Here is a 21961-nt window from a genome sequence, read left to right on the forward strand (position 1 = left end):
TTCAGTTATATTTGTATAAACTGAAATAGAGGTTGATGTTGTGAACAGTTGGGGAATTAGCAGGTTAACATGCTAACATGTAGTATGCAACATCTATATATATATATATGTATCTATATAGATAGAAAGATATAGATATATAACAAAAGAAAACAGATCAATTCATGCTAGTTTAAAAACTCTAACAATTGTATTCTTTCTCTGCTTCCCTCATAATTTCATAACAAAATAATATAACCTTTTTCAGGATAGGCCCTATGAATTAATAGGTACATACCAGATCTTTTCCTGAAAACCATTGGGTAAAAAAGAAAACTAAGGGACACCTTAAATAAAGCATTACCCATATAATATATGATAATGAATGGAATACATCTAAAGCACTTTTTAATCACCCTTCAAGATTCACCAGTTTGTTTTTATTGGACTTATGCACATTTCCCCATGTTTTCTCACTGGACAGCACAAACAGAAATGGAGAGGTGTAACAAAAGAAGATAGTGGGAGAAGAAAAGAAAAGAAAGATGGGCAGCGAGTGAAGGAGTGGGCTTTGTTATTGTAGCAGGAGAATGGTGACGTGGAGTTAAAAGGCTGAATGTTGCGATAAGAAAGGCATCCATGGTGAGAAGAAGCTTTCAGATATGAGACGCTGTTTACACAAAGGCAGAAGAGGAGGATTTAACTCTAAGACGCCCGTAAACACATATGGGAACATACACACACATTTACACAATATGACACTACCTCTCACTGAGGCCCAGCCTGGAAATGAGCCTGACTCAGTGTGTTGGGAAGATGGAGAGTAAGCGGCAGATTAAAAGGCAAGGCGTGAGAGGAGGGGTAGTCTGAAGAGAGGTGGGAGTATGAAAGACAAATCTTCCTAAGAGCGTTTGAGAAGAGCTGTGTGCAAAGCTATCGTTGACTGAAATCCTTTAGAGCATCAAAGATTTACCCATCATGCCTAAACACATGAAATATTCCCTCCACCCTGCAGCCCCCATCACACTCCTCTTTCTGTCCCTACATTTCTCTTTTCTTCTTCACCAGCTTCAGACCCACGTTCTCCATTGTTTTATCTGTCATACACTTTCTATAGCATTTTCCGCCCTCCGTCTGCTCATGTATCCAAATAACGTAAATTACAGCAAACACAGTGCTCAGGAGGAGGGAAATACACACAGGCGCCAACTTTGTGTGTGTCTGTTTGTCTTCTCCTTCACTGCTGTCCTGGAGGTTGTTAGCACATGTGCAGGGTTTTGCTCCGTCTGCCAACATCAGCACAAACACACACCCCAGAGCCATTACCACTTCTACACACACAAACACACAGACGCTGCCATGCAATAACCCGTCTACCTACCGGCACACGAGCACACCATTTGCAATCACTCGCATTCATGCACCTTCCCACTTGTACACTATAAACAGCATTTATCAACAATATTATGATTCCAATATTACTGGAGGAGCAAGTATTAAAACTAATAAGCTTCATCCCTGTGCTACACTTACTGTCTCTCCACCTCTTTCTCCCTCTCTCTATAACCCTTACAGGAGCTCCCACCATCTCCCTTCATCCCTCCCTCCATCCATCGCTCCAGCCCCAGATGGTAAAGCACTGTGACCAATTAAAGACTTCCCTGAGGATAGGACCAGTTATAGCCCCAACCATATGACCATTTCTCTGTGTGTGTTTGTGTGTATATATATATATATATATATATATATATCTGTGTGTGTGTGTGTTTGGTGAAAACATACTGTGTTTTCATCAGTCTACAAAGCCTTATTTTTTGGCCAGTTCCACATGCCTCCTTCCCTAAAAAGGTACATTGGCATATGAGTCCAAAAATACAGTCATATCTAAAAGCCTTTTGTATTGTGCATAAACACACAATAACAGGCTCTAGAGTATCACATCATTAGAGCACAGTGCAAGTGAAGGGTTGAGTGGAGCAGTATTTGGAGGCTGGCCAGAGGTGAAAAGTATTATCAGGTGTGCGTGCGTTGTGTTGGTGTATGAGAAACCATGTCATTGAGGGACAGAGGGAAAAAAAAAACAAGTAGAGTGCAGCGAAGGGAGGTGGGCAGCGCTCAGTCACCAGGCACCCATCCAGCAGGGCAGCAGATGAGGGAGCAACTGTCTGTCTGAGTTGCCAGCACTGAGGGGAATGAGGCATGTGCCAAACCCACCCTTCTCCTCTCATACACATTTACACACACAAATCCATCTCTCTACCCACATCCCAAGGTGGCCGCCCTGGCACAGGGGCACAGGTGGCAGCATATGTCTGCTGTCTACCCCCTCAGTCAACTGAGAGGAAGGGACTGGTCATGCCTCTGTCTGTTTGTGTGTGAACATTTGTGGTTGTGTGTGTGTGTGTGTGTGTGTGTGTGTGCATGCAGTATGTCTTTACACAGTCAGAAGCCCTTGCTAAAGCTTTTAGGTATTTGTGAGTGTGCAGTGCATTATTAGATTCTGTCCTACAGATTTTAGATAGCGGTTTGTCCCTGACACGAAGCTTGAGGGTCATCAGCTTGCTTGCCGTAGTGCTGCTTCACCAAAATGAGTTTAGCCTCCCAGGCTTCTCCCACTTTTACTTTTCATTTCTACTACAGAATCAACGGCCTGAGGCCGGCTCTACAGCCCACACTCAAATCCATTACATAAGATGTTTTAACTAATACTCTGTTTCCCATTGCAAATAATGAGGCTGTGATTAGCATGCTAATGAGGTGGGTGCAATGCTAATCTTTAAACTGGTATCAGCAGTCCTTACTGACAGGCCCATGCCAAGAAGGGGAAGAGGAGGTGGTGACTTCTCTAAGAACTTGCATGGATAAAAGGTTGATCTGCTGAATCTCTGACCACACCCATGTGCACAGCTGGATAGCACAGGTTTGGTTTGAGACAGGTGGGCATGATTTTCATTCCATTTCAATTTGGCACACAAAACCTGTGCATCAGGTAAACAAAATACCATGTGTACCAACAATGTTTAGACAAATATTTCTCCACGGCTTGCTGTGGCTAAATCTAAATTATAAAAGGTACTGCACTGTTGTTTGCAGTGAAAAGAAGCTGGAAATAATGTTAGAGTTTAGCAGCAGTTTAATATTTCACATCATACCTGCTGTCCCATATGACACCTTGTCTTCATTTAACAGGGTTTCCCCACCCTTGCTGCTATGTAACAATCAGCATGCTGGCACAGCCAAATCGAGTGCAGCTTATGTGATTGTGACCATAGCCAGCTGTGTTGCACAAACAGCTACATCACTGCCACCCACTAGTTGGTACTGCAGGAAAAATAATTTCCCTGGCTGCAGTTACTCTTTAATAATGTCAGTTGTCTGCCTCTACGCACAGGATACATCACGGAAAAGTGACTGAGTAACCTGCCTGAGGACAGGAGTGCCAATATCTGTGCATGTTCTAGCACACATGAATGTGTATAAATGGATTCTGATGCCTGTGTGTGTATTTGTGTCTGTGTCAAAAGGGGTTATCAGATGTATAGCTTGAAACAGGACAAACTTCCTGCCACCTTGTGCTCAGATAAGGCTTCAAAGCAGCTGCCAGCATCAAACAATGCAGCAGCAGCCTGAGAGTCCTGGACCACACTCACAACAACCACATGAGTCCTGGAGGCTATTATACTGCAAGTTCCACTTTTTACTAAGACACATTTTAACGACATGAACACAAACACTCATTAGCGCATCCATTCACATCCATATTCATGCTGAATTCATATTCAAACTGTGGCTGTGCTCTGTTAATCTCCTAGAAAAGACGCAGCAGGCCCCTGAGGTTTAGCGCTTAGCTAAGCTAATCAAATCAACTAGAGGAACACCGGTGCATCTTTAGCCCATTATATAAACACTGATAAACATATACACTCAATGCGTGCACACACACATATGTGTATTTGTTAACATATTAAATCCTTTCTCATTAGCCTAGCTTAGTAGCGTGGGCGACAAGCTAAATGCAGAGCATCTCTGAGATCATTTATATTTTCATATGGGTAACAGCCAAAATTTGCAAAGCAGTGGATGCTTGAAAGTGTGTCTGTAGGCTACGAGAGCATTTCGATTCATGTTTGATGGCAAGAGCTTCTTAATTGGCCAACCATATTCCTCATATTTGGAGTAAGAGGCAGGGCTAAAACACTATGCAGCCTCCTCCAGAGATCTACTGGGTTCCTAGTGTCTGAGACCAGATCTGTGACCTGAGTTGTGCTGGGTGCCATTGTGTTGCCATGGGTCATGCGTCTCTGTGTCTAATAGCCTACCTGAATAAACGTAAGCAAATCCTGGCTATCTTCAAAAAATGTTTTTTGGGGTTAAGGAGAGTGTGAACTGTGAATTAAACATACTGCTTCTGTTTTTGACCAAGGATGCTCATTAATTGGTGCCGCGTCATGCTGCTGTCAGCACTGGCTTTCTCTCTCTCTCTCCGTTTGTTTGTTTCATTTCTCTATTTGGAAGCACAGTATTTGGATCAGGTCTAATTTTCCTCAGGTCTATTTAGTGTCTTGTGTCTCTATGACTGTGCTCAGACCCCTTTTTAAAAAATGTGTTCATGGATGTCAGATTTTTGACAGGTCCATTCCAGATCATGTCAAAAACTTGTGTGCAGCTGTGAAGACCTGCAGCCTCATCACTGTGGTCCACTGTGACTTTGGTTATGCACACAGCTAATTTGTGCAATTTATCATAGTATCCTCTACCTGAATGTGTCTGTTCAGTGTGTCCAAGTCACTGCAAGTGACAAGCAGTTGGCAACTCAGACTATCAGAATATAGTGTCAGGGAGCCAGATTTAATTTAGACCCTTTAGTGATAAGCTTACACATCTGAAGACAAATTTAAAATGTAGTTGCTTCTCCAAACACATCCCTTCTAATTTGATTACAGCCTCTTATTTGATTCACTACCCCAACTTTGATTGCAGCCTTTATGAGGCCCTAGGATTGGTGTAACAATTTCAAACTAGAAATGCACTTAAATTTTACCATTCCTCTAACACTGTCCCCAGACTACACATGTACAGTACTGTTCTAAAGTGACGTAAACACTCAAATCAATATCCAGTGTGACCACCCTTTGCTTTTAAAAAAGCACCATGTCTCCCTGGTGATACTGTGTAATGGATAGGAATTGAAAAATCTAAAGGGACTACAAATCTTTGCACAGCACAGTGCATGTGGTATAGAACAGCTTGCCCTACAGGACTACAGGGTATCAAGGTGTCTGGTTTGCCCCGTTCAGCAGCGCTGTTTTATTCACAGTGCAACAATGTTCTATTCAGCAGTTGTATTGTCTCCCACAGTGATCCGCTGGGTTGTTAAAGCCCTCTTCAGTGATGTTCAGTAGAAAGCATGTGTTCCGGGAGCACTACAGCACCGTCCTTCTCAGACTCAATTATCGGTGTAACATCTGTCCTGACTGACAGTTCGCTACAGACTGTGTCTGGGTTTTCTGTGTGTGTATGTGCATGTGTCTGTGTATTGTGGGTCAGAGTGGCAGTAATGTTATTGTGCAGGAAGCCCTGTCCGCTAAAGTAGATGAGATGTGCAAGAAAATGGCAAGCCAGACATAGTGATAAAATCTCTTTCCATTTGGAGTCCTGCCTGGTCCGCAGCTTAGAGCCGGTGTGTGCATACACACATACATACACACACGCACCAAAGGCAGAGTAGGGAATGTAATTGTAAATGAAACTGAGAGGTGATGGTGAGGCTAGAGAGAGCGGGAGCAGAAAAAGCTAGGAGTGTCACTGCAAGGAGAGACGAGGGAGATGAAATGCTCCAGTCATACACAGGCCCCTGCTCCCAATCAATACCAAAAGACGCAGGCTCCCTTTTCTATTTATCTACACTTTCTCTCCTCTACTCACCTTTTCCACCGGTTCATCTTATTATCTCTTTCTTTGTCAACACCATTCAACTGTTTGTCTTTCCTAAAAAAGTTTCCTATCTTCATATTTTTTCCTTTCCATTTTCCTCCTCTGCCTTTATTCAATCACTGCTTCCCTCCACAATTTTATGCTATGTACGTCAATCACCCTCATGGCTTTCTCCTGTGATGAAGCTCAAGGAACAGCTGTATTGACAAAACCATATACCTGCATGACCAACACCAGCTGGGGGCAGAGGCGGGGACCAGAGTAAATAGAATCTGGAGCTGTGGATTGATGGGGACAGAGAGTATGGAAAACAGGGGAATGCGGGGGGGGGGGGTCTCAGTGTCACCCAATGTAAAAGACAGAATATGAGATGACATCTCCCCATTTGGCCTATCTCATTAAGTGCAGTAGAGGAGTGCAGCTTGGCAGTGCTGACTCTCTTGTGAAAAGGAAGTGAGGGGAGACATACAAATCAGACACACACACTTGCAACGCTGAGCTCAGCAGAAGCATGATCCAGCCACTTTTACTCTGTAGGTATGTTTAAGAGTGCACAGTCTCAACCAAGCAAAGAAAAATCAACACCCCTGTTCTTTGCCCACTTCACTCACACTTGGTACATGTGCACAAGGTTGCACATGTACAAAAACACACAAACAAAAAAGATAACTGCATTTTGACCTTGGGTAGGCACTGCTTCCCAGATTACTAGCTTACTGTAGAGTCACAGATTTAGTAGGTGAAAGGATACTTTTTCTCCACTGAAAATGGAAGGAAAAAAATGTGGGCCATAAATATAATGAAAGTGAAAAGTGTGACTGGAGAAATGTGGTATTTTACCGCCGCTTGTTCTGAAAATGATTCAGCCAACAGTTTTCTTCTTCCTTAATTGAAATTCCTGGTTCTCATATCTAACCTTTTCCTTCTTTCTCTTTCTTTCCCGGCTTCCACAATTTGTGCTGGCTAATTGCGTTTAGAACTTGTATGGCGCTTAGTAACTGCATTAACCTTAGGAGTCGCATCAGGCAGAGACTATTTAAAGTGCACCCCTATAGCGCCAGTTGTATTGTGGGTAATGCCTTGGGGAGGTGTAACCAATCACATTGGAGTCGAGAGGAAGAGCTCATCATTTATTGGTCACACACTCTATTCAGCATCACTCTACTACCCATTTCCAATAATGCCGCTTCTGTCCCCATGCCTCTCTTTTTCAATTTCCTCATCTCAGCCTTTCTGCACCATCCATCTCACTTTCTTTTCTTCAAAACCACTTGCTGCCAAACTTTAATTTTTTCTAGTCACACATCTGAAGATGGACATTTTCTTCCTGTCTCTCGTCCGGTGGCAGTGAAAGAAGCAGGAATGCTTCTTTTTAAAAATGTATCAAGGCTTTGGGTCTTCAGCTCCAGTACTACATTACTACAGGACTGGGAATGGATGATGACTGCCAAATGCGGAGGCTAGAATCTGTATATCCTCCAGCATGGTGACTTCTATGGTGCTTTCTATGACAGTGAGGCTATATGGCAGCTTCATAAGTAAGAGCAGTGTGATACTTGTCTCAGCGAGGGCTTGTTGTTCTGCTAACTGTTGGACTTGCTCACACACAGGCTGGTGCGTAGGATAAGGACAGTCATGATGGCCATGTCAGGCTGTTGTCCTTTTCTTCTGCAATCTGATGTGTAGGAGGAAACCCAAATACACACACATACATACATGCACAAACAGGCACACAGAAACACACTCAAATGCAACAGACTAAGCATAGTCAATCTCCAAGATCAGAGAATGGAGGTGTACATAGAGAAACTACAGGTGACCCGCGACCTCAAAGAGCTTCACAACAACCAAGTTGAATGCATGCCTTGTTTAACACTTAACCATCAACAGTGCAGCACAAATTGCAACTACTATAAAAAGACACACCAAATAAGACTGTGAGAAATGATGGATTTAGAGAAATCCCAAAACACAATTTATCCAAGTGTTGCCAGTAACCACTGCACAGCTTTAGACCTTAAGTTGATTTTTCTGGACACATGGGGGCAACAGAAACAAGCCGTAAAACACTGAAATGTCATCACTCTATAAAGCTGATATGACATATTTTAGCATAAACTTTCCCATTTACACACTCAGCAGATATACTTTTAACTCTGTTTTTGGCCTCCACCAACTCCTGAAGGGAATATGTCACTCTTTAGCAGCTTAAGGCTTCGGTATGTTCACCAGGCGGTTGTTCACCATCTGTCCGCTATTTGGTGCGGGACGAGTAGGTAACAGTGGATTTCCAGAGCTTTTAAACTGAACAAATTGGGTGATAATTCTCTGTGGGTTTGTCACTATGAGATTTCACATACACAGAGATTCATCCTTACTATAAATATTTGTAATTGGCATTTTAAGCATGTAGGCCAATATTTCATTAGTACTGAAGACCTCTGATTGGACCTAACTAACCAGTAAGCCATGCTGACTACCCATTCAAAATTTTGGGAGAAAAATTACACAGGAAATGTCAAATCTTGCCTTTCTCTGTTATACAGAACAATGATTTTTCTGCATATCTGTGTCACTCCATTATTTAGTGCACGTAATCCAGTATATGTCCCACAATGGCCAAGTATTCTTTACACATGTGTAACATTACCACATTGTCTGAGGCGGTATTGGTACTTGGGGGCTGAAAAGAGCTACAGTTTAATTTGGTAAGTCTAAGTTTAGTATCCGAGGGTATAAAAGACACAATTTCTGACTGCTCACTCCCTTCAAAGGAAAAAAAAAAAAGCGTCTCAGACATACAAAGAGAAGTAGGGATCATTTTTCCAGGCAATCAACCACACACACAGCTGGGGTGTCTGATTCTGTCAGACAATACAGCACATGACAACAATGCGTCATAGTATCAGGGAGAACGGTGTCCAGGTGCACTGCTGAAAATGTGTTCCTCCTCCAGCAGCAGGTATTAAGTTCCATGTTAAAACCCTCACCTGCTCTTTGCACTGAAAGGTGACAGTGGATGAAACGCATCCCTGTGAGTAAGCCTTAGTGCAGCACTCAGGGCACAGATTACAGCATGGCCTTCAACCCCTACAATTCACTCAACCACCCCACTGCCAGACACCCACCCTTATACAGAAACATCCCTTGTGCCTGCCCTCTTATTGCCTTCTCTTCCTCCCCATATTTCCTCTGTAACACTCTCCTGCTTGTGGTTGTCCTTTAACATAACCCTAGAAACACATATCCTCAAGGGCGGTATCTGCAAAGGACGATTTTTTAATACAACAGAGATTAAAGAAAGAGGCCAGTGCTGATGAATTGAGACAGACAGATGACAGTCTGAAAGACAGGAGAATGAGGAAGAGAAGGGGGGGGGGGTGGGGGGGGGGGGCAAGGTATTGTTTGCCCACAACGGTCCAACGAGTTGCGCAGCTGCCAGGGGATCACAGAGGGAGAAGGGGAAGCACATCAGAGAAGAAGATGGTGACCCTGCTGCATACCCACGACCTCCAAAACTGGGTTAAGAGGTTAGAGACACAGAAAGAGGCTCAGATAACAACGTCCCTCAACACCTCCGCTTGCATACTCTGTCTAGCTCCCCCTCTCATCAAAATCTATAAATACTATGTGCTATCAGCAGCGCCGTTTCACTGTGCCATGTGGATGAGTCGTGCCCCACATGCAGATCATACCGCTCATACTAGTAAATCCAATTGCTGAAGTCCAAATAATAAGAATTATGTGAATGGAAAACCAAGCCCATTGATCTGTTAAGTGCACAATATCTTTTGTTTCTGCGAGCTGACCTGATGCTCACCAAGTAGAAAAGATATAAATATTGATATTTCTCACTTCACAGTTCCACAGTGACTTGGATACACTGGAAGAGAAATAAGTGAAACTCAAATGTTCAGCCAATAAGCATTTGGTTTACACTTTGACCCTAAGAGGAAGGTCAGCCACATCGGGGATAAAGGCATGAAGTTATGAAGGGAATGGAATTCCCATCTATGGCAGCTGCGTCCTCAGTGCCGTGGGCCTTTTGGCTGGATTTATATAAGTCTCCGGGAAACAAAGAGAGAGATTGGGAAAGAGAAGAAGAGGGAGACTCCTGCTACTGTTTGAAACACTCACACGTCATGCCAACACACTGCGCGTGTTATTGAAACAGCTTAGGTCAAGGAAAGGTGTGGGAAGGACGTATGTGAGTGTGTACGTGTGTGGGTGTGTGAGTGCGATTGAGAGAGAGAGAGAGAGGGAGAGGGAGAGAGAGAGAGAGGGCAGAGCTTGGTTTTCCCCGGTCAGAACAGGTGGGACTCTGTGTGACTCTGGAGTGCAACACTTCCTCTCACACTCCTTCCAACGGGTGCACAGATCATGACTAGTTTTTGGAAGGGATGTGGTTATTAATTTTTTATTTGTGATCAGCCTGGAAGATCTGATTTTTTTAAAAAATGAAGCCTGGATTTCACTTCGACTTTCAAACGACATCAAATTTCAAATTCAGAGCATACATACTGTAAAGGCATTTGGAAGACGCGACAATAAGGCACAATACAACTCAAGCTGGGTTCTACATTTTAACTTAATTACGAGGTCCTGTTTTGATACCCTGCTAATTGATATTGTGCTTATATGGTGCATATACCTAAATAAATGTATGTTTAGTAAGATTACCACAAACTAATGCACATGAGTGTGAGAAACTAGGGAATCAATAGGGGCTCACAGCTCCAGTTTGCCATGGGCCCCCTAGCGGGTTAATCCAGCCTTGAAACTAATGCAACACTTGATGCAACACAACTTAATTTCTGAAGTAGTATCATCACAGTGAAACTACTGCAAAAGAGGGTCACATTAGATTAGCATTACATTAGCATGGTAAATTGCATCAGTTTTTTTTCTTTTAAAAAGATGCTAAAGCAATAAACCTGCCTTGCCAAAACTGTATGCAAATTCAATATATAAAATTCCAATAATGTTTGCACATGTGTATCACATCACCTGCATACCTGGGTGGGATGTGTGTGTCTTTGTGTTTATTAGTAGATTACAATATACAAACAAGATGGGAATCTTCTAATTGAAACACTGCTCCAAAGCACCGCTAGTAGTCAAAAACACCACAGGGTACCTTTAAAGAACAACCAGTAGGTTGTCTGTTATTAAAGTAGGAGGATTATATGGAGGACTGTATTCATTTAAGCTATCAAGGAGTACATAAGCATGAACAAGAAATATACCCAAAGGATGTATTTAGGTAGTTGGAGAGGTAATGAGTTTATTGGCTGATTAGAATTAGGTGGTGACTGATTGATAAAGTCTCACTGTTGAAGTCATCCAGACAACAAAGTCAGACAAACTGTGACACATGAACATACAGGTGGTTCATTTGTACACGCAGGTGTTTTATGTGTAGATTGACAGTTTGTTCGTGTGTGTGTGTGTGCTTAGAGACTCACCAGTGAGGTTGGTACGTGCACTGTAGGATCCAAGGTACCGCCCATCTGTGTTAGGTGTGTAACATTCAAACAGACCCTGGTCCTTGGCCTGCACTTTGGTGATGTGGAGCACAGCTGAGTCGCGGCTTAGCCTCTCCACAAAGATCTCTTTACTATTCACCCTCTGAGCATACACGGCGTAGGCATAGTTTGGCTGAGCCGTGCTCACGATCCGGATCTCCCGGTCCGGTGCTGATGCCAGGTACATGGACCACTCAAAGTCCTGCTCCACCCCCTCTTTGTAGCCTGTCACGTTGCACCAGATGGTCACATGGGAGCCCTCGGTCCGTATCAGTGGTCCACTCTGCACCGTTACCACTCTCTGAGCCACGGCAACACCGGCTACGACGGAGGTGGGAAAAGAGAGATGGAGAGAAAAAAAGAGAGAGAGGATGGGGTGAAGGCAGGGAGAGAGAAAAAAGAGAACGTGGGTTACAAAGCTGCACTTTAAATATAAAAGCATGGGCAGAGTTTATGCAGCCAACATCAGTACAATGCAGACAACAATACAGAAACAGCATGATGTGCAGCTAAGCATTCAGCTTACTGACGCTGAGGTATGCACACACACACACACACACAATCTCACACAAAACACACACACACATGGTTTATGAACACAACTAACAACTTGAAACAGTCACTCTTTTTAACAGCCATCATCCAACCGTGCTCACTGCTATTACACGCTAACCCTTCACCGCAAGGACAGCACTGCAGCTGTACTACACTGAGGTGAGAGGCAGCCATCTGGGAGTTAGGAGAGAGGTCAGTGTGAGCTAGGTAAAACACAAGTCAGTAGGGCGCGCTAAGTGTGTCAAGCTGCACAGAGTACAGGTGTTTCTGAAATGGATAATAAATACTGTCTTGTCAGAGGCATATGTAATTTTTGGTCCTCATCATGATTCCTGAGCAAGGATGTGCACAGACTACTCATTAGAGTTCAGCTGATAAATCAGTTAGCCAGATATACCGGCTAATGTTGCTTAATGCTGACATATCGATGTTGGCAAATATGGTGACAGGAAATATCAGCACAGAAATGCCAAACATACTGTGTGTTTGAGGTCATTAAGAAAGGGTGTTGCCATTACATTCAACAGTTTGTTCACTGATAAGCACTGACAAGTTCTTTTTTTTCCACTGTAATTTTGCCCCACTCAATGCATATCTTGCTCACAACTCTTAAGGGGATCGTAATCAAACATGTTTATGTTCCACTTTTATGTAGAAAAATGAATATCAGCCAACATATGGGTGGAAAAGAAAAGTACCAACTGCCATTTTCATTTATATTGCAGCAATTATATGTCAGAATGGAAAAGTTTGACTTCACATGAATGAAATGCCAGAATTAAGGTAAAAAAAAAACAAAAAAAAATACCCTGCTACCTGAAAACGGCATTTATCAAACACTTCCACTTCCATGTCCTATGCCAGAAATACAATTTTCATTTGCTTACTCATAGTTTCATGAACATGTTTGTACCAGGGCTGCTTTATTTTTCATTTAAGAGAGTCTATCATTTGCATTTTGCAAATAAAAACTAGAACTCTCTAAGGACAATCTGTGAATCTTTGTTTTACCAGATTTTGTGTCTAAGAGGAATAAACCATAAATCTATTTGTCCTCATTTAAACAAAACAAGTAGTCAGCAGAAAGAAGTATGAACCATGTGTTGAGTTTTGTAACAAAGCTGATTGTAGTGTTAAACCCATCTTAAAGACTGATTATAACTATTCTGTATGTTGCTTTGTAGCCTATATTTAGGGCAACTAACATATGTGAATCTTACCTCAACCCCTTGCATGCAAACACACACACACCCAGACACCAAACACACACAGAGCATTCACCATTCAGGGAACAACTACAAACATCCCTCTCATTGGGGCCGGAGACAACAGAGCACTTACACATACCCCCCAAATCCAGACAGAGCGACAAGTACACTGTTTCCTGTCTGCACAAGCAACTGGGGATTGCAGCTGGGTTTGTGTGTGTGCGCATGTGTATGTGTGTGAGAGATAGAGAGAAAGAAAGTCTGTAAGAGGCTGTGTCTGTGGGCACAATGCTTGGCATTAATAATTCACCAGAACAGCTTTTTAACTTCAACATCCTCTTTCCCCTCATAGTAACTTTCTCGCACACATCAACTACACCCCCAGTTTTCATTCATTGTTTTTAGATTGAATCCATTTATGTCCTTGTATATGTGTGTCCACACACAAACATACATGAGTCTTTGTGTTTGTGACCATAAAAAGTTATCTGAAAAATGAAGTCACCTTCGCTGATCGTGCTCGGCAAAATGGAGGATAACTAAGGGGGAAGGAACATTTGTTTTGCGGTATGTACATACATTTGCGAGTGTGTGTGTGTGTTTGCAAATGTGCATATCCGTCTGTGCTGATATTATGTCTTATTTCCTTCCTGAGCTTGGAGGTTCAGATCTTTTGTCTTTTTAAAACACATCCCTCTGAGGAGCTCATAAAATCTTTACAAATATCTGATTTGGAGTCCTTCATTTGAATGAGGTTTGAATTCAGTCACATAACAAAGTGAAAACTGATTAAACTAATTATTCCTTATGTCTTGATTTCTTCTAAAGGACCCCCACAGGACTAATCAAGATGTGAATTCTTAAACGTTTAGTTAATGTTAAAAATGAAACTTGTAAAGTATGTTTAGCTCACTGTAATGTCACTGAATCCTACCAGCTATGTACAGGAATATTTTATAATGCTTGAAATGATAAACTGATCTGACTAATGAAGCAAATGTAATAATTATGTATTTGATAATGTAATTTTTCCATATGCACACTGCTTACATTTTTAATGCAGTGCCCCTGAATCATACAACACATCTCCCTGTGCTTCCTTCACACAAATATAAGACATGATCAAAAACAAACTAACAGGCTAGGTTTTTTTTGTTAATTTGTATGTGGAAATAAAGCTAAATAAATAAATAATCCACGTAAGAAAAAATATATATTTCCAATATTTAAAAAGAAAAAAAGATTTGTTTTGTTTTGTTGAACTGTGATGAGGTTCATGATATCAGGAGCTATTTTGCACATCTCCTCCCAGTTAAATATTTGGCAACACAGACATTTAAAAACTCAGTTAACAAAGGACATCACTTCCACAGTGGGCAAACACCAAACACTGCGGACTTAAGAAAAAACTGACATTGGCAGAGACTCTGTAGAGAAGGGTGCTGACTGAATCTGGCTGATCATGTTATTGGATGTCTTAGGTAAGAGAAGCAGCCATCTATTCTGACTCAGACCCTGGTTCCCTGCTTTTCTTCACTGTGATGTCAGTGCGCTAATCTGGCGGCGCCCAGTCTACCCACAACCAGCTCAGATCAGCTCAGAGCTGTACCGCTGCATCACTGCTTCTCATGTTGCAGTTACTCATCTAGAACTGCTGGAAACATATTACTCATACACCCCTCCAAAAAAACCCATACTAGTCATATGTTGATGCACTAAGAGCTTTCCTCCACTCGCCTGTCTCCTGTCATTCCCCTGAAACAACCTGCGTCCTTACTTCTGATTACTCTCATTCCTTTCCTCTATGTTTCACCCATCATCGGTCCTTCCCTTCGTCCTGCCCCTCCAGTCTCTCTCGCTCTCTGTATATTCCTGTCTGTTCTCACTGCCTCGCGGTTCTCTGCGTCTTTTCAGGCAGGATTTAAGCAGCTCTGTGAAACTTCAAAGTGCCCATCTCTCTGCAGGCTGTTTAGAAAGGCTGACAATGACATACCAAACCCTGCAGACCTTCAACCGATCGCTCTGTTCCACCACCCTTGCACAATAATCCTGCGCCCGCAACCTCCCCCATTTCTTAACCTCTGGCTGCACGGCCTGGATCGCAGAGTGCCCATTTTTTCTCAACAAGGCCTCAGATTTTCTATTATTAACACTCATCTCCATCTCTGATGACGTGCTACACCTCTCTTCCTCCCGCCCTCACTCTCTCTGGCTTCCCTCTCCAGGGGTCTCATCTCTCATCTTTGCTGCCAGTTGCTTCCCACACAGCCTGTTGACTGGACACAGGAAACATACATACTCATGTCAGATGATGGTGAATGACCACGGTCAAGCTCTCTAACTCTCCTTGCTGTTCATCAGCTGGAGCATAGAGAGCAATGGGAGCAGATAACTAAAATCGCACACACACACAGGGAGAGAGAGAGAAAAAGCTGCAAAGAGGATTATGCTAAGTGGAAGGGGGGTTAAACACTAATCCAATCATTTGTGGCCAGTGTCTTATTCTCAGCGGAAACAGCAGCAAGGCCACAAGCATTCATGCCTACTACTCTCATCATCACTCTTCTATGACACATGATAATTATACACCTAGAAAGGTGTATAATAAAAACACTGCTGGGTCTAAGTAATTGGGGCATTCACAGCGCTGAAGAGATGTGCTAATATGGAGATTTGAGCTGTTCAACACCTCTTCTCACTTTGCATTCCTAATTACATGCACACACGCATTATATATATCCTATACATACATCATACATACATACATAAATTTTGGTAGTAAGTATTAGTATTACCAAAACTAGGCCTTGTTTTGAGCATGGATAAGAGCAACAACAGGATGGATATAAAATAAAATGGATCTTTCTCTCTCCGCTATGTTGTAGCCACTTTTATTTAGAATATAAAAACTGTCTCTAAAAATAATGCTTTGTAGTCATCTTCTAACAAGAGTAACATTATATCACGAACACACTCACTCAAGCGTGCATACTCTGTCTTTCTGCTGCCGTTCTGTGCATGCACGCAGTGATCCTGTGTTTTTGGGTCAGAGAGGACAAACACACACACACACAGAATAAATGAAAGACAAATGTTGTCTGGAGTTATTTCTCATGCATGTAAGTAATTCAAAGAGAACAGTCAAAGAAATGCTTAAGGTTTGGCATTCTATTTGGTGATGTATTCAGAAGTGGACAATTCACAATGCATTCACGACACTTCTCTCCACTATATGTGACAGTCCATAAGCCACTTTCCAAGGCACCGAAAACCCATTTTCTCAATCATTTTCTTGCTATGGGCAATTGCGTCGTACATAAACGCAAACATTTTAGATAAAGTTACAAATGCTTTAGATTTTTCACGAGACATTTCTGCATTTCTGTTTTTCTCTGAGGTCTGCTCACTAGTTTGAAGTGGGAAAGCCTCAGCTGGAAAAAGGTGATTGTCAACGTCTCATGTCCTGCACCGACTGAAGACTGAGCCTTCCTCCGCCCATCCTCACCGTGTTCTACAGACACACCATTGTGGAGCATCTTGACCACTTGTACCACTGTCTGGTATGGGAACTGCAAGGCCTCCAACCATGAGACCTTACAGTGAGCACAGTGGAGAGGATCATCAGTGCTTCTCTACCCTCCACAAAAAAAAAAAAACAAGTCCAAGAAGTATGGTGCACCAACAAGGCCCTCAGTGGTAACTGCATCATTGCCACTTTAGATCTGTGAGAAATCTACTACTATTACTACTACCACTTACAATAATATAATATTTTCTGAAGTTTAATTTGTAACTTATTTAGTCACTAATACTTAAAGATCTGAAACAAGACACAGGGTCTTTACTATATCAGTATTATTGATTCCGGTCAGCTATTGGTATATATTGGTACATAATGGTGTGAATGAGCAGCAACCCCTCACCACCAAACTTTTCCACAAAAACTTTCAGGGAATGTTGAGGAGCAGGGGAACTGAAGTAACTACAGCCAGTGAAAGATGAATTAATCATGAACATGCTTGGACCCAGTCAATGTCCTATCTCCCCAAGGGAGGTTCAGACTCATCCCACATATCTGAAATCCTGTGAAGATTCTCAGACAGGGAGGTAGCGATGAGGCGAGAAAAGGATCGCATGGTGAGAGAAGAGGAAAAAGAGAAAAAGGGAGGAAGCGAAAGAAAAAAAACGACAGCTGCCTCTGGGGTGCTGAACACCACAAAAACGCACAGGGCTAAGTGAATATACGTGCTACTGACTTAAGTGCTGCACATATATGTTTTACAGTGAGAATAAAATGCTGGAGAGAGATAAAGAACATGAGAGTATTTTCCTCTCCACACTTCTCAATGCTGGTTAACCATTCTCCAAAAAAAAAAAAATCACTCCGTGTCTCCCTCTAGGCCCCCAAAAGCATTTGACCCTGTTAACATCATTACCAGAGAGAGCAAGAGTGTGAGAGAGACAGAGAGATTCCAAGATGAGGGAAAACTGGAGGGAGAAAGATGAAAGCGGTAGAAAGGGGAGGCATTTTCATGTGATGGAAACGTTAACATTTAGAGGGGATATGGCCATGTACAATTTGAATTGTGCCTGCCTAAACCGTGCTACAAAATAAACCTCTATGTTCTTTATTATATTGTGGTTTACAAGATCATAATTGCCTTTTTTTTTACTGACACTAATGCGCTTCATCTAAATTTGACATAAGAAATGAATTTGTGCCTGTGCTGATGCAGTGATGGAGTAATATTGTGGTACGAGAAAGTGTAAAAATTCTCACATTGAGCAGGAAAGGGAGTATTTGCTGGCCTCTCGCTTTTTGCACATGGCATTGGATAATCATGTCATCCTAATGTCAGCCATCTAATGGACTGATGAGAATCCCCACTCTTCCGTCCTCATAGCTTTCACAGAATCTTGAAAGGTTGATGGGATCCAGGCAGCATCAAGCCTTGTCCTCTCACTCTTTTTCCACTCCCTGTCCTTCCCGCGGTGATAATCATCATCTATGCCAGAATGTAAAAATCAGTGTAAAACGGTTGTCATTAACGACCTCTGACCCTTCTGACAGAACCTTCAACAAATCCCATATCCACAGTCTGATTTATTAACAAGAATTTTTAAAGAGAGATAAGACAGACTGCATATCTCTTCTGTACTGAATAGAAAGTAAATGATTTTCAGAGCAAGCCGGTCAGCTGGGAAACAGGTGTGACACTGTGTACGAGTGTCTGTCATGGGGAAATACAGCAAGAAAGAGAGGGCCATTAGAAGGCCAGTTAGAAAGGCCAGCAGGCCGCTCTAACAGCTGACAAACACTTGCAACAACTGCCCATTACACCCACGCAGCTTTGATCAGAGGAAGAACAAGGGAGTACAGGAGCATTGACAGAGTGGGATGATGAAAAACAGCTAACCTGGCTCTGTCCAGCGGTAGAAAAATCCACCTACAAGCACCTCTAAAGCTCACCAATTAAAACATGATATCTGGTTTGTATAATATGTCCCAAGATATCAGGAGTTTTTACGGAGGGTTATGTGTTGGACCATTTCTTGTGGTCACAGCAAGACTTCAGGAAGTCACTACTTGCAAACCAGCTGACAGCTGTGGCCTTGTGTTCAGACCCAGATGATAAAGACTATGATTTTAAAACACAGAACGTGAATGTTTGTGCTTTCAAGTCTCAGGAAAGTCAAGTCTCTCAGAAGTCAAGTCCATGTCAAGCCATAAGTCTCCATTTTTGTGACTCAAATCCAAGTCTCAAGTCTGCACACTCCTGCTCTGTGTCACACCTGGGTCATGTTGTCCTCTGCTCTCACCATGCTAACTAGTTCGAATTTATGGACCCCCTGGGCTACAACAGTCATGACCCCACCTGTGCTGTTGCTCATAACAGCTGGTTAGACCAGGATGGAAACAATAGGGGGTTTCAAGGCTAATTCATTCTTCTGTGCCAGCGTGTAACTGTACACAGCAGGAGTCTGTGGCCACTACGCTATAAATGTAACTAAGTGTCGGGGTTATACATGCTGAGCAGAACAGTGATTGGTCTGAGTAGGCTGATTCATAATTTCTCTCTTTCCATTTCCGGTGCCTGTAGTATTTGTCGATAGTGTCAACAACACAGAGCACATCATCATCTATCCTTCTCTTCTGAACAGCTGCCTCCTCATCCTCCCTCCTACACCCTCAGCTGCTTCGCCTTCCTGCTGGACCACGATGTAAAACAGCTTTTGAATTTTATTGTTTCATCCTGAGTGATTATTTCAAACAGATAATCAGCACGGCAGCGACTCCTTCTCAGCCTTTTAAATAACATTTTCATCAGACATTTTCGATCAAAATTCTCATCAGCGATGCCAGACAAATTGTTCTCCTCCTCCTCAACCTGCAAAGCTACGGTTTCTCAAATGCTATGTTGCTTTATCGCTCCATCCCTCAACATGAAGGTAAACGTAATTACTTTAAAGCTTTGTTAGAGAATGATTACATGTCCCCTGCTACTTTGCAGCTTTGCAGCAGTGCAGCAGTAACAAGTAGAGCTTGGGCAGAGCTATAACATTACTACACCATCATCACATGTGGCACAGCTACAGCAATATGTTGATGTATAAATGTAATTAAAGCTTAAATATTGCAGCTGGGTATCAATGTCTCTCTTGCCTCCGTCAAAAAGGCCACAGAAAAAATGTAGCGTTTCACACCCAGCCCATATATCATTTATTCAAAATAAAAGGCTACGATATTATGCTTTATTATACTGTACAGGAATACAAGAATTTTACTCAACCCAGTAGTTACATTGTGAGCAATCAATCAACAGATTCACATAAAGAAACCCAAGTGCTGTGTATAGGAAGTAATTAAACTCTCCATCATTTTCTTCATGAATGCTGCTGTCAGCTTGCTTTTAAACTCTGCCTCATAGATCACTGCAATGACAAAAGTGCAGTTTTCAAACCTACACTGCACAACTCTGCGCTTCTCACCATCACCTGGACAATATCAAGATATATCATGACAAGGTCAATATCAAAATAATAATAATATAAAATGCATATGATATGATGGTTTGCATGTTGCGAAGAGTAAATGCAGTCTTGCCAAGTCTATATTGGTAAACATTTCCTATATGACACATGGTTACAGTTAGTTTGCATGTTAAGAACAGAACTTGAAGCAGAACTATCTGTGCACATGGAAGTGTTTAGGTTAGTAGTTAAAAGCGAATATAAACCTGTCATTGAAAATATGGCCACTATCCCATCTGTTGTTTATGGCAGTGGGGGAAACAGAAAGGTTAAAATAGAGGACAGAGACAACTTGTCAAACTGGTTCTTTAAAATCAGCCCACGCACACGCACGTACACACACACGGTACTGGTACTTATATCTTTGTCAGGACACTCACTGACATAATGCATTCCCTAGCCCCTTACCCTAACCTTAACCAAAACCCAATTCTAAACTGAATCCTAAAACCAAGTCTTAACCTTAACCAAACAGCCCTTTAAAGCTGTGAGGACAGACCAATATGTCCTCACTTTCCTAAAATGTCATCACTCAGAATGGTCTATGCTTTTTTTGGCCCTCACAAAGATAGAAGTACAAGTACACACACACACCTCTAGTACATTAAGCGCCTCCATCTACTCCCTCTGCCAGATCCATTAACTCTATATGAACACCTGCTACCCCACTAACCTCATCTCCCCAGCTCCCAACCCCCAACCCTAACCAGTCTGACCCCATCCCTCCCCCCAAACACACACATCCCCCACTCTGTCTGTCTGAATGACAAAGGACTGTGGTCTCAAGTCTACCCCAAACAAAACTTTCATGCAGAAAACAAATAGGTAAAAAAACTCAACACATTATTTCCTGTCATAAGCAACTGTTACAGCAGAGTCAACTGAACTTTGCATTATCGGTTGTAAAAGAAATAGAGGTTATAAAAACACTCCTCTATCTTCGGTCATTATCCATCTTATGCCTGTGCACAATTAAGCCTGACAGCTGTATCTACTTTGTATACAGTGGTTAGCTTTTATATGACTGGCAGCTTGCTATCACTTCCCACGTTTGCGCATTAAGCTGTAGTTTGGAAAGGAAACTAATTAACTATTAATTAGTCTACTTCAAACAGACTTTTTCTTCCATTGTCAGTCATTTTGCCTTTCAGGCAGTAAAAGAAATGTGCTTGTAAATTCATACATTTATGCATAAGCACTCACACAGACAAACACACACATGCATCTCTTTGGTTTTAGGTGAAAAGCGGAAAACAAGCACATTAACAGGACATAGTGGCAAAGTGAGTGAAGTGCTCTTCGTCATTACGGAAGGGAATTTTTAAAAGGGAAAAACAATTTAACATGCATGTAGACATTTATTCATGGGTACACATGCATCTTTAAACGTGCACACCACGACTGAATATGGATCAGCGGTGCGCAGGTGGGGAACGGTCGCCATAGTTACGGCGCCTGGTGTGTATCCCACCAGCGTGGGATCCGCTCGGGTGGAGGATCAAGCAGGGAGCAGGGGAGTGTGGCTGAAGTGAAGGACAGCAGCTCTGAGCATTGTGGACTGTGGGTACTTCTGTGTGTCTGTGTGTAGGAGTAAAGTGGAATCCTCTCGCCGGCCAGTCATCGTCACTCCCAACTCAGAACAGAACAACAGAGGTGGGAGGGGCAGACAAAATCCCAAGGAGAAGGGGGCTTGGTTGGTCTTTTATTTGGTCAAGGAAGTTGCTCATA

General features: G+C 42.4%; 1 protein-coding gene across 1 annotated transcript in view; it reads right to left on the reverse strand.

The window, feature by feature from the left end:
* Positions 1–21961, reverse strand: part of LOC121194763 (immunoglobulin superfamily member 3-like) — a 65634-nt gene that overhangs the window by 36206 nt on the left and 7467 nt on the right. Inside the window, exon 2 of the mRNA XM_041057777.1 lies at positions 11379–11759. Within this exon, the coding sequence (XP_040913711.1) occupies positions 11379–11759 (381 nt within the window). The remainder of the gene's footprint in view (positions 1–11378; positions 11760–21961) is intronic.

Source organism: Toxotes jaculatrix, chromosome 15, assembly GCF_017976425.1.
Source record: "Toxotes jaculatrix isolate fToxJac2 chromosome 15, fToxJac2.pri, whole genome shotgun sequence".
Classification (NCBI taxonomy): domain Eukaryota; kingdom Metazoa; phylum Chordata; class Actinopteri; family Toxotidae; genus Toxotes; species Toxotes jaculatrix.